The 13,863-nt window shown below is 45.5% G+C and overlaps 1 protein-coding gene across 2 annotated transcripts in view; it reads left to right on the top strand.

Annotated features, from left to right (window-relative positions):
* The first annotated feature begins 9,126 nt into the window (after positions 1-9,126).
* The window catches only part of PLXNB1 (plexin B1), a 42,183-nt gene continuing 37,446 nt past the window's right edge, over positions 9,127-13,863 (top strand). The window contains exon 1 of one of the 2 annotated variants that reach the window (XM_026087972.1): positions 9,127-10,270. In XM_026087972.1, coding sequence (XP_025943757.1) covers positions 9,137-10,270 — 1,134 coding nt within the window. In that variant the 5' untranslated portion in view covers positions 9,127-9,136. The remainder of the gene's footprint in view (positions 10,271-13,863) is intronic. The other variant, XM_026087973.1, reaches the window with a different exon arrangement.

Here is a 13,863-nt window from a genome sequence, read left to right as displayed (position 1 = left end):
TATCTGCTCATGGTTTCTGCAGAGCTCTAGGGCTGGAATGGGTAGGGAGCCACTGCCGCTTGCCTGAGAAGCACAGAGGACATGCCAGGCAACTTCTGCTTCTGATCGGTGGATGCAGCTGGAGCTGGTGACTGGTTGGCTCAGCTGGGGGTGTTGCGAATCCCCTAGCAGGAGTGTGTTTTAAAGGTGTTTGAAGTTCCTTTCCTCTCTTGCTGGGTTGYGTCAAGGCCTGGCCATGTGCAAAAGGGCTTGGCTGGAGAGCGTGGCCTTTGCCTCTGGGATATGAGCGTGCTTCGGGGTCGCGGTGCTGTCCTCCGTGAAGTGTGTGCTGGTTGCAGGAGGCCTCTKCCCTCCTTTCAGGAGGGCACGGAGCCAAGCAAAAGAGGCTCCAGGACAGAAGCAACTATATTGAGAAGGTCGSGCACTGTCCTAGCTGCTTCTGGAGGAAGCAGTTGAGCATTTCTGCTCCACATTCACTGTCTTAGCTGTTGCGTGGTGATTTCTCCAAAGCAGGGCTCTGACTTTGCTGGCAGTGCTGTGGAGCCGAGGCGGAGAGCAGGAGGGATCCCGGCCGAGTCTGGCGAGAGGTGCCTCTAAGACAGGGAGGGCAGTGTGGTTGGGAAGGCGTGCCTTGTTTGAGGTGTAGGCCGGTAAAATATGAATCACGTCTGTTTGAAGTAGTGATGAAATCCCCGATGAAGGATTTCTCTAATACCTGGCCAAATAGTCTGGTGTGCTTTAACTTTCCTTTCTCTCCAGTCAGAACGTACGGTCCTGACCTACTTTTACCAATAGCAGTTCTGTTAACCACTGCCCCGTACTTAGCTGCGTGTACAGCAGACACATTTTATCTGTTTTGTTCAGTCAGCTTCTGAGTGAGAATTTCCATCAAATATTTAGCAAACAGGGAAGAGCTGTTCCTGGAAAAGAGGCTGTTCATGTTTTAAACCCAGTTGTACCACTTCTGTGCCCAGTGGCTTAGGCCTTTGCCTCAGTTTCCGAGCCTGCTGAAGGTGATGTTTGCTTGCTTCACCGGCGTGTTGTGCTTTAACGTTTGTGCTGTGCTGTCAGGATTCGGTTAGATGTTATCTGAATGTTAATATGATAGATAGCACCTTTAGAAATAGTCGATGAGGCTAGGTTGCTGGCTTTCTAAATATGAAATTAGGAAGGCCTAAAGTTRCTTTCCTAATATCTAAAAGTAAATAAAACTTATAAGTGTACCATAAAATGAGAAGTTTAATTATAAATGTCATCCCAGGGCAAAGTGCAAAGCTCTGTCTAGCTCGGTTTCTTTGACAATAGCCAGAAGGAGATGCTTAATGAGTAGTGTAAGAAACGGGGCATGTGTAGTGATATTCCCCCCCCCCCTTTGATACTCCCAGCTTATGACCATCAGCGGTTTAAGGAGTTGTATCTGGTCTCTACTACATCTATTCTCCATTAGTTTATATAATCTCTCTTTTAATCTGTTTGCTGTAGTATGTCATGGAGGATAGAAACAATGATCGCTACAATTTAATTATGCATTTTAGAYGTGATATGAAATATTTTACATTTAGTGAAAATGTCCTCGAACTGGCTTAGAAATGCTGTCTATAACTTTGTGGGTGCTCTCTYGTTTCTGCACTGTGAGAGATGGTGGCTAATTATTCCGTGTTTTTCATCTTGACGCTATGTGTCAKGTTACAGATCTGTTGCATTTTCCCTATCTCTCTCCCTCCCCGGTTGTTTCTTTGTCCRGCTGAAGGCCCGGCCTGTGCAGGGTCTCCTTATATGGAAGCTGTTCCATGCTTTTGATCATCTTTGTTGTCCCTTTTGTCATTCTGTATCCTTTTTCAGATGTGGGAGTCGGAACTGCCTGCAGCATTTGACAGCAGAATGGTGATTTGTTTTTCCTTTCCTAATTGCTCCTAAGGTTGTATTTGCCTTTTGCCCGATGCTAAATACTGAACTGAACTACAACGTTTCCAAACTCTTCCTGAGTGATAACTGATTTAGATCCGGTTGTGTYTGTGTAGTTAGAATATTTTGGRKTTTTTTTTWAATTTATTTATTAACATTTTAGTCATTGTGTAGTTGCTTAGGAGCCTGTGATCGAAGTTGCTTTGTGATCTGTTTTGAATTTGATTGTGYCAAATAATTTTATTCTTGGTAGACTTTGCCGCTTCTGGAAATCATCTTCAWAGATCATGTTATGAATATGTTGAGCAGCGCAGGTTGCAGAACAGATTCTTGGCAGATCTCACCCATTACCTTCCTCTGGGTAGGAAACTGCCTGTTCCTACCTTTGCTTTCCTGTCTTCTAACTACTTATTAAATCATGACAGGACTGTAACCCTAATTCCATGAAAGCTTAACTTTTTTTTTAAAGAGCCTTAGCTGACAGTTCTTTTTAAGTCAGTTTAGTTCTTATTAAACAGATTAAAAACTGGCTTTTGGATCTCAATTGGAAACGGGAAATCTGTTCTTGGAATTCCCTGCATACTACAAGGATTTCTCTCTGCTCCAATATTAGTCTTTGTCTTGATCAACAACTGGGTTCCTGAACTTTTGCAGACAAATCTGTTGTTAGGGTGGTGATAGATATATGTAAATTTGCGTGTAAAGTACAGATTTGTTCAGCAGGGTGAATGGGATGGGTAATTTTAAGTGAGCTCAGCTTTCCCAGAGGAATTCTAGTGTAGCTAAATTAAACTTATCTAGGATCTCTGGATGTTCTACGCACTAAGGGATAGAGAGCTGGATTCTTTTTTTAATTAGCTGCTTGGAAGAATATTTGTGAGTCACGGATGATAACCGACCACATACAAACTTGGCATGCAGTGGGGCAGCCAGGAGTGTGAGAGGCTCTTGGGTGTGTAACTGGAGGAATGGACGTAGAAGTGGGCAAGATAACATTTGCTCGGGGTGCWGCATTAGAGAGCCAAGGGATGGTACACGCAGGCCAGGTGCTTTAGAAAGAGGATGCTGACAAACTGGAACGGGCTCAAAGAAGAGTATAAGAAAAAATTCATTTCTTTTTCTGACCAAAGAAGCTCAGACCACCTTATGTATCCWCCAAGGGGGTTACACATGGATCCAGTCTGTGCCTCAGGAGGGCCCAAAGCTGGAAGGATGAGTAGGGTAAGGATTGTCTTGTGCCTGTCTGCTCTTATGCTTCTCCCTAGGCATCTATGTCTATTGCTGGAGACCAGGTTTCTGTGTAGGTGGACCTCTGTCTGCTTTGGGATAGCTGCTGTTATCCTCTTGCCCAAGGAGGATTAAGAAGAAGGATCAGTTTTCAAACTGTTCATGCAAAAAGTGACTAGAAGCATCTGTGACTCAGAAGATCCTACGACRAGCAAAGTTGGACAAAATGACAGACCATTTTCCTCAGGGTAAATAGCCACAGGGAACAGCTAGCTAAGGTAAGATGGTGGCTTTTCCAATCAATGAAGCTGGAGAAAAAATTCTGCTTTCATGAAATAGTTTAGTTCAGTCAGGAGCTCATGGGCTGGAAGAAGGAATTACTTAGTGATGTTCTTTGCTTTGGTCTATACAGAAAGTTGGGGCAGATCATAAACAACTCTTTAAACTTTAGATGCATAACATGGGCAGCAAGTTATCCTTTTGCTGTATTAAGATACTAGGAAATTAACAGCTGACTTGATTTCCCCATTTAAAACTATAGATACAATATGACACTTGATTTCACTTTTTGTTGTCAGTGCTTGAGAGGATGGTAAGGTGAAAAGAAGTCCCTCAATCTACAATTACAGAATATCTATAAAGAAAATTTCTTGTAACTGCAGGGAGCTTGTGGTTTTTTTATATTCCTTGTAAATATTTGTTTATCTTGTCTTAATTCATAAAAAGCTCACAGTTTAACATTGTATTAATCATTAACACTTCATTAGCCATTTGTACTGGAAGCTTAATAAACTGTTGTGTTCCTGGCTTGTTTTAGCATGTGCAAAATAAAAGATGTGAGATATTCTAGAGCTGTTCAGGGGAAATACCTGCAGGATATCTTGGACTTGGGATTCTCATTGGTGTCAATTTTATTTGGAAAAAAGGTTTGTGTTCATCTCTGCTGGTAGCTGTTCTGAACAGCGGAGCATGGAACAGGCCTAGTAGTGGTAAAAAATAAGTAAGTTGCTTTGGGGGTCTTAACCATAATGGGARTATGCTCTTCCATAGTAGAAAACAGCAAGTCTTGTTGATGAGCATTATGCTATTTAGAAGGGGAACRGTAATTCAGGGCTTTCGTGCAGAAAATGCAATAGTCATGTTCTTCCTAATGCTGGATGATTTGAATGTGCTGGAGCCTGAGGGTCATTGCGTGGCTGAAGGGATTATGCTTTTAATTTTAAACTTGTCCAGAGCTCTTGCTGAGGGCTGGCTCAGGGCTCTGTGCGTGATACGGTGGAAGCTGCAGGTGCAAACGCCAGGGACCCACTCTTTCCCAGGACAATTCTGCTGGGATTGGTAGCAAGTACGAAATGTAGCCTAGAAGCTCTAAYGTTATCTGCCCTCTCCATGTTTGTAGGCTGGGACATGGCATTAAAGAAATAATCTAGGAGGACTGAAATAATCTTTATGTGTTTGTATGCTATTAAAATGTGTCTGGGTGTGTTTTTGTTTTTTGTTTTTTGTTTTTTTAATAAATGAGTGAAGTCATTCGAGGAGGACACTTGAGGTCAGAGAGTTAAAAACAGTGCTACAGAAAACACTGTTTTGCTTCAATTTCCAAGTAACAAAATAGTGCCATTGCTTCTGCGTTATTGGTTGTTATTTAGTTGATRTGATATAAATATTCTGTGGCAGAACTGACTAATCCTCCAGCCCTTCTGTTGTGATCCAGATTAAATAAATGAAACTCAGAAGGATCATTTTCATGTTAATATTCTACAGTATGTTAGGCAATGTTCAGAATTGTCTGGAGCCTTTTCTGTTTAAAGGGAATTCATCAAAAAAAATTGAATATTTAAAAAGAATCTTTAAGCTCTGACAATTGCCTTCAGAATTAAAGGCTRCACACTTATAGTGCAATCTGTCTGTAACAGCTGTGTTATACCCTAGCAGTGAGCACAGGAAGCGGAATAGTTCGGTAAATCCATAAAGGGTGCAGTAGCATAGCTTGTCGTGAAACTATCAAATTTAAATGTAGGTTATCCTTCTTCATGTCCTCCCAGAGAGGTTATGATGGGCTTAACTGAAGAGTAAGAAAGAGGCACTGATGCCTGTGCTTGAGAAATAATTTGGGAAATTGAATCAAAAGATGGATTTTTTCCTCTCAATTTTCAGATAAAAGAGCATAATGCTTCTAAGTTAGTACTGCTGGTCACACAGACTTATGTTCATTTCTAATGTGTATGTTTGTTTATATAGCAGTAACTGCAAGTTCATCTGCTAATGGCTCTTCAGTGAAAAAAGAACAAAGAACCTATTCAATGTTTATTCATCACTCAAAGTGACTGGAACCAGCTTGCAGAACATGTACTGTACCARCTATTTTCAGCCTTCTCAGCTGCCCTCTGTTCTTCCAGAGTGTCTTTGTGACTAGATAGTTTAGAGTTATTCCTCATGAAGATCTTCTAGGTAAGAATCTACTAAGTTACTTTTAGGGGAATRTTTGTGAGAGAAAGAAGAGAAATAGCTTTAGGTCAGAGCTTTCACCAGAGCAGGATCTAGTTTTGGTTACAGTCTGCTGGAATGAAGGACTACTTGCTCTTCCATCTCTTTTCCAGTACAGATGCTCCAAAAGRTGAAATGCTTTCAGTAAAACATTAGGGTTAGGTTCAACTACAGATCAGAGGACTTGTAAGATCTGTGTTGCTAGACCAGTGTGATGCAGTGAGTCTTGAGTTCAACCAATGGTTGCGCGTATGAGTGTTAGTTCTGCCCCAGCACTTGTCTGGAATGGTATATGTTGAACAGAGCAGAGTCTTCCATCTTGTAGGCATGACCACTAGTCAGAAAGCCAGTATTTCAGAATTAATAAATTCCCAAGGCATGTGCCAGTTTTACTGTAAGTGCTGGCTAGGAAGGTTGCATTAGCTAGAAGGAAGATTAGAGGTTTTTGTAAGTGGTACAGTATAATGATGACTTGTGATCCTCAGCAGTTCCCAGATCAAAGACTGCCTTTCTCTGTGTCAGTTTGGCCCTGTCACAACATAGTCAAGCTCCTTCTGTTGGATGAGCGTCATCAGCCTGTTTTGTTTCCAGGCATTTTAAGCTTTGAAAGCGAGGAAGCTCCAGACAGAGCTGCACAACAAGCTGTCGTGGCATCTGCATGATGGCTGTGTAGAGGCACCAAGGCAGTTGTTTGGTTAAGGAGTTCCTTGAATACAGTATTCTCCAATAAATGCAGTGAGAATGCATGAAAGTCTATAGATGTACAGGTCTGTCTAGAAAACTGGTCTGTTGCATTTGGGGCAAGATATGCTCTACTTACTGGTGTAAACCGGAGGTGATTTGGTTAAGTTACAGAGCTCCATCCCGATAGTCTGTGTGCAGCTACTTGCTGGCTTTGTAAATATCTCTCATCACACTTCAGAGATAATGTCCCCTGTGTGATGAGGACCTCGGTCCAACCCTACCATGCACTCCCTCACCATCTTGGCAGTAGACGATCCAAGACCAGTTGAGAGCTGTTTGTGAATCTGGGTGAAGCAGAGTGCACTAGTAGCACTGAGAGCAGAAAACACTAAATGTCTATTATCAGTGCAAACAAAAGCCCTAGTGTGTGCATGTAACCTAAACACAGCTAGGGCTGGTATGATGTGAATCAGCGCCTGTATGCTCAGAGGGAAAGCTGCCAACGTAGTGCCGAAATTCCTGCATGCGGGTGTATCCTGACAGTGCTACCTACTTACCTACGATAAACGTGTGAAATGGAGCTTTTCCAGAGCTTCACAAAGCCTATATTTAATAACTGATTGTATTTATAATACCTTCCATCCGCTGGATTTCACAAGTAAACTAATCCTCTCAACTGCCCTTTTGGTAGGGCAAAGATGCCTATGTTTTACTGACAAAGGAGCTGGGAAGGAGGCTGTTGTGGCGCTTTTCTACAAGCAGTGATGCAAGAGATGGATCTAGAGTCTTGCGGTTATGTTTTCACGATTACTACTGTGTCTTCTGTACACTGTGTGCTGGGTGTTGTACAGAACAAGTGGAAGGCGCAGTTTGTGTGGTGAGGAGTTCATGATCTGAAGTCCTGCAGTGAAAGCCAGGGTAGTCTTCTCTTGAAATGCTGCAGACCTGTTTCCCATCTCTGTGCCCTTAAGCGCTTCTGAGCTAATAGCACTTTGAGCTCACTAAGAAGATCCAAGAGGGATGAGGCTGTAGGACGGAGCTGACAGTAACTTTAGCCACAAAATAAGCACCACCCCTGAGGAGCTGAGTTGTTGAAAGGAGCACAGTGGATTACAGGGCGGTTCTGGAGGACGCTGTGTGCCCAGCAGCTCTGTCGAGCCCCTGACCCAGCTTGGCGTCTGTGGAGCTGTGTGTAGCTTTGATACCGTGTCTGCTTTGTGATGGGGAGGGAGGGAAGGAACTTGATTCAGCAGTGCATCACACCCACTTCTCCATTCAGGTAAGGTCCTTCCAATACTAGGTTATGGGTACTTGCAGCTGATGCACTTTCTCTGYAGGGAATTAATAATCTAAATGTCACAGATACTTATTACCACATTTCCAGCTTGCTGTGTGACACTCCATGCTGTTCAGGACAGCTGTTCCCAGCTGTGCCATGGCTTGGGTGGTTACAGCTGTTTCTGAGAGGGGCTGGTCCAAGGCTTGTCCGGAGAGGAGCAGACCAGGTTTGGCACTTCTCCAGGTTTGTCTGACACCCACCCTGTCCGGCTCTGCCTGCACTTTGAGGCATGGGATGGGAAAGGAGCGGAGCATTGCCCTGCTGAGCAGACGTGTTTATATTGCCTTTTACAGTACAGAGAGAGGTGCTGGGGAGAGACGGGTGGCAGCAAGGATCCTTTTCCCCCTAGTGAGTGCAGTAATGAGTGGGCAGGAGCAGATGGTCTCCACCTTGCCCAGGCCCGCTGCCTCTGCCCAAAGAGGAGCTGGGGCTCACAGGGACTGGCTTGGAGGAGCATGCAGGTGATTGGGGGGGGGGGGTGCTGGCAGCCTGGTGGCTCCAGTGGAGCAACCTGGAAGCAACCCTGCCCAGCTCTCTGGAGGCCTCGTCCTGGCGTCAGGGCAGAGCAGTCCTGCTTCAGGTGGGCCTTGTTCGGTGGCAGCGACGGCATGGAAAGGTCTCATCTGAAACACTAGTGCCAGGGCCTTAGACCCAAAGGAGGACATTGATACCAAAAGTAGGACAAGAAAGAAGAAAGAACAGTGTTAATTAAGCATGATAATTTCTTGAAACATTAATTTCACTCTAGATAAAATGCAGACCCGAGGGACTATTTGTTTTCTCTAAGTGGGAGCCTGCCTACGATTTATTTAAACAATGGTCCTGGAGGGTGTGTTTGTCTTGGACAACAGTTTGGGTTTTTTTCCTGTGGTGTTACTCATTACCAATATATACAATGTACTGGGTGCTGTGGGATATGGTCCTGTCCTGAAGTACTTACAATATAGCATCATATGAAAGAGTTGTACAGGAGTCTGGTTAAATGTGGCTCACTTCTTCCAAAGGCACAAGAATAGCAATCAACTTGAGCTGCAGTGTTTGAAGCAACCCTTTGTCACAGTATAGATAGGACCTTCCTCCTTAAGTTGCATCCCTGGATTGATGTATCTGCTTTGGGACTGTTTCTTCAACAAATTTAGTACAGGTCTTAAACTTACAAGATGAAGAGCAGCTCTTACCAGTACGTCCCAGCAATCTCTGGGAGACACCCCCAAGAACATTACTTGTAGTATTCCAGCTCCTCCTGAAGATACTGTGCCTGTCATCTTGATGCCAAGGTGACTGAGCAAAGCCTCCGATACTCCTGTAGGCTTCTTTCTGTTGGTGTTTCTAAGAACATCCTGTGTTGGCTCTTTGAGTCTAGTTCTCTGCTTTCTATGTCCTCTTTGCCCATCTCTCATAAGAATGATATTGAAGGAGTTTGGTGTATGTTAATCTTCACTCCTGGTTTCAGAGGAGTTATAACAGCTTTTTCTCTCTTGCAGAGTGTTTACCATGCCTCTGGGAACATTTCTCCTTCCTGTTCTTTGTTTCTTGGGAGCAGCGATTCCAAGGGGACTGCAATATGTCACGTTTTCACGCAACACTACAAAATTCCTCCACTTGTCTATGGACTTGGAATCTGGGACCATTTATTTGGGGGCCACCAATTTTCTTTTTCAGTTGACATCTGACCTGCTGATGAAGAATGTGGTTCAGACTGGGCCAGTTCTGGACAGTAAAGATTGCCTCCCTCCAGTTTCAAAGCTGGAGTGTCCTCAAGCACACTACACTGACAATCACAACAAGCTGCTGCTGGTGAACGCGGCGCAGAAGGAGCTCATTGTGTGTGGCAGCGTGCACCAGGGGATCTGTGAGAAGAGGAGCCTCACGTCCATTGACCACGTTCTCTTCCGACCAGAGAGCCCTGGTGACACTCAGTATGTTGCTGCCAACGATCCCAATATCACCACCGTGGGACTTGTAGCCTCCTCAAAGGATGAGGTCCCTTTGCTGTTTGTGGGACGAGGGTACACTAGCCGAGGAGTTGGAGGAGGGATCCCTCCCATCACTACTCGAAATCTCAGGGCCCATGGAGGGGACGTTCAAGCGACCGACTCTCACTCCATCTTCTCCTATGAAGAAACAGCAAAACTGGCTGTGGGCCGGCTCTCTGAGTACAACCACCACTTCATTAAATCCTTTACTTACCGCTCGAGTGTCTATTTCCTGTTCTACCGTCGGGACCTCAAGTCTCAGTCACGGGAGTACAAGACTTACATCTCACGGATCTGCCTGGATGACTCTCATTATTACTCATATGTGGAGCTACCTCTGCTCTGCCAGAGCAAAGCCAACACGTACAGCCTCCTGCAGGCAGCCTATGTCACCCGGCCGGGAGAAGGCCTGGCCCGGGGGCAGTTTGGCACCGAGGGAGAAGTGCTGTTTGCAGCCTTCTCCGCCTGGCAGGCTTCTTCCGGCAAACTGAGTGAGGAGTCTGCGCTCTGTGTCTACGCAATGGAGGAGGTGGATCGCCTCACCAACTGGACTAGGGATGTTTGCTACATGAGAGATGGGAAGTCAGAAGAAGGGACAGAAGTGGCTTATATTGAATACGATGTCAGTTCCAACTGTGTCCAGCTGCCAGCGGTAAGTGGTTTTACACCTTTGCCAGGGTAAAGAGGAATTTGTAGCACGTTTTTGTGCTGCTTTGTGTTCCTGGAGTGAGCTCGTTTCCCACAGACGTATGATGAAATCTGCTGGGGTTGTAGAGCCTCTGGGCTCAGGCCATGTTTCTCAGCTATTGCAGCGAAGCGATGCAAGAACCAATGCTTCTCGTTTAAGTACAATCTGTCTCGTTGCTCCTGCAGCTCTCCATCCTGCCTGGGCAGACTCACTGGCAGAGGGTGATGCACTGCTTGTGGCCGTGGGGAAGGGCATCTGGTGTGACCTGACCCTAGGGTCTGTCTTGTGGAAATACCAGGCAAGAGCGTTGAAGCTGCCATTTAAGTTGTTCTTAATCAATATCTTCACGTGTTGGTGTGTGCTGTAGGGGAGCAGAGGCAGGTACCTGTGTGCTGCGGAGGGGAATTCAAGTTGTGTGTGAATTAAAGGTGTGCCTGGTCCCTGTCACGTACAGGTGAGTCGCGCCTCACAGTGGCTTCCTGTAAGGACACCCAGAACTGAAAGCAGAGCATAAGCAAAAGCAAGTGCGTCAACAAAATCCCATTCCCCCAGACTGTATTTGTGCCCAAAGACAACTTGCTCCTGACCTGGCTCCTCTTTGTCTCCAGAGCTATAAGCAGTGATAATCCTCTTTATAGGCATAACTTTAATTTCTATGGCAAAGGCATGATGGGATGTTGCAAGATAAAAAGGTGAACTGAAGCGACTGCAAATCCTGAATCCTTGCGGCTTGTTAGCTGTGTTGGCTGGTGCTGTGGTATCAGAGACGGCGACACTAACATAGAGCAGCAGTGTTGTCCAAGGCGGTACTGGAGGCGGTGTCCCAGCAGGAGGCTGTGTCGCTGTGAGTGGCTTGTTTTCACCTAAGGTCTTGCTAGCCCTTAGCAGAGCAGCACATCATCATGTGCCTGCTTTTTACAGAACAGGCTGTCCAGATAACTTGCCCTTCCTAGCCTTGTGCCACAAATAGTGAAGTGGTACCACAGAGCTTAGGAAACCTCTGGAACTGGATGCGTGGTCCAAAAACAGTTTTAAAAYTGCAGTTTTTTCTTTCAGTGGCTAGAGCTGATTGTAGGCTACTTGTGGGACAACCCAAGGGTAAAGGAGCAGACTTAGAGCAGGAAGAATGTAAGGTCAGGAGGAGTATATAAGATTTGGGAAGCAAGAGGCCTCGCAAGTTTGTGTCCTGCCTTCACTGTGGTTCCTAGTCACGTCCCACGTGTCCTCTGTGGGACAGCATGGAAGGAATTGTCACAGGTGACTTTAGGACAGCTTTGGGGGAGTTAAATGTTGGACCAATGTGAACAGCTTAGAAGATCCTTCATTCAAAATGGAGAGTCCCACTGTGATTTGATCCGGTGGGGAAATGGGTGCAGTGGGTGGGAGAAAAAAGCAGGTCTTTGCTATGCAAGTCCTGGCGCACTATTCCAGGGTCCCAGCTGCGCGGTTTGGCACTAAGTGGGCCGATTAAACTGTGGCACCTTATTAACAACTGTGTCCAATGATATGTAAATGTCCTAGCAAACTTTATCCTTGGCCATTCAGTACATGGTAGCGGTTGTCGCTAAGATTGTCTCTAACAACACGTAAGGGCCCGTGCCAGCTCCGGCCTGCTCCTTTCAGCGCTGAGTGGAAGCGGCTGTCAATGAACATTTTATGCAGGAGCAGTTTTAACTCGCAGGTTCAATGGTGGCAGCTTGTGCTTGATGTAAGAATAATGCTGATGAATTTCACGTTTTTCTGCTTCCAAACCAGCCTGTGCACAAGGTATGCCCTTTTCCCCAGTTAGCACTCCCTTCTATTTTTAGCACACCAGGAGGGACTGGCATTGGCTTTTACACTTCAACACAGTTCCAGCTAGGAAAAAATACTGGTTTTTATGTGAATTTCAGGACAGGTTCATTTGTTCTAGAGTGCTGGAAGTCTGAAAGCATACAGAATTTTCCGTTGGTCTCGGGTTGCAGGGCACTGTGTAGATGCTGTTAGTGTCTTGATAATTAAAAGTCTGAAGCAGGGTTTTTGCAAGGCTTGGGAAGGCTGTTTCTCTTCTCAGGATATAGTTTTCCAAATATCTGGCTTGCACTTTTGCACCAAGCTCCCAGTCCTCTTGTTGTATAGATATAGATTTATCTCCGAGTCCTGTCCCTGTCGTTGCATCTGTGGACTGTAGGAAGAGCACATCAGAACTCCCACCAGGAGCTGCAGCCTCCAAGCCTGCTGCATTGCAGGAGGACACAGGATGATCCCTGAAGCGTATTCTCCACCTCATTGCCAAGATGTTGGTCACTGAAAACAATTCAGACACTTTATATGTGGATTTATGTAAACACTTTATACAATGATTGTGGGCTTAATCCTGTGGAACAGAACAAGTTTCACCCTTGACTGTGGTGAACTGCCCTGCGTACAGTCCCTGCGAGGCCGTGGGCAGGCCGTACTGCTGCTGGGAAAGCTTTCACCGGTCATGTTGTCATTTGGTAGCTAGATGTTAGGTGTGAAGTGGCTTGGCCTTGGCATCACACACAGGCAACAACAGTTCTGAGCACATCTGGGATACAAGTATTCCTGCCTTGTATCCATTTTTTCAGCAAACTTTGAAAAATTGGCCTYGGTAGTGAGGTCATTAGGCTCCAGTGTTTGTCTGCGTTGATACGAAGGTTGCAAAAGAGGGTCACAATCCCATTCAAAGTAAASGCTTGGGGTTTTTGAATATAGAAATTCATCAGTGACCCACTTGCYGTTAAAATTTATAGGAACTGGACAACTGGAGAAATAGAAATCTTTAACTGACCAAGCCCAGAGGAGGTTGGAAGAAGCATAAGAATGAAGCGATAGAGCTGATGAGAAAAATTATCAAATCTGTCTTTCAGAACGAGTGCTAGGTTAGAGGAGGGTAGAAACTCTGACCATTGCTAAAAGTGTAACGTGCTCTGAGGCTTTAATTTAGAGCCTTACACCTAGTACACAGTAAATTAGCTGAATTAGTATTTGAAAGGAAAACAAAACACGAGAAAGAAGGTAGTAATAGTCTAGCATGGTTTCTTCAATGGAAATATCGTGTCACCCCCTCCTTACCTGTTACAATAGCAGTAAATTTGAGAAGAAGAGAGAGGTGCGCAGGTTAAATATATTTTTGCCATGGAATTTTCATAGACTTTGTCAAAAGCTCCTGGTAATTAGTTTCTCCAGCAGGCCGTCATGCGAGAAACCAGAGAAATGGGAGGAGAGCGGCGAAAAGGCTCAGGTTTTGCACTGGGGTGGCGGGGGGGGGAGCAGGCGGATGCCTCAAGAATTCCACGCTGTGGGTGTTATCGCTGACCGCCGACGGGGGAGGACGGCCTGCCTGGTACTAAACGGTACCATGCGGTTCAGCACCGGCAGATGGGAAGTCAGGGACGTCGGATGGAAAGAACGCATCGCCCTGCTCGGGGAGTCTCCATTGAATCACCTCGCCTGAGGGCGAAGGGGGAACTGCAGCCCATGTGAACTGCTCAGTTAGTGCCCTGCTCCCTGCACAGCTTCATAAAAGCAATCAGTAAAGGACTGGAGAGGAGCGT

Source organism: Apteryx rowi, unplaced genomic scaffold (genome assembly GCF_003343035.1).
Source record: "Apteryx rowi isolate R43461 unplaced genomic scaffold, aptRow1 scaffold_75, whole genome shotgun sequence".
Classification (NCBI taxonomy): Eukaryota; Metazoa; Chordata; class Aves; order Apterygiformes; family Apterygidae; genus Apteryx; species Apteryx rowi.
The sequence above is the reverse complement of the archived record's forward strand: the minus strand, read 5'-3'. Positions and strand labels throughout refer to the sequence as shown.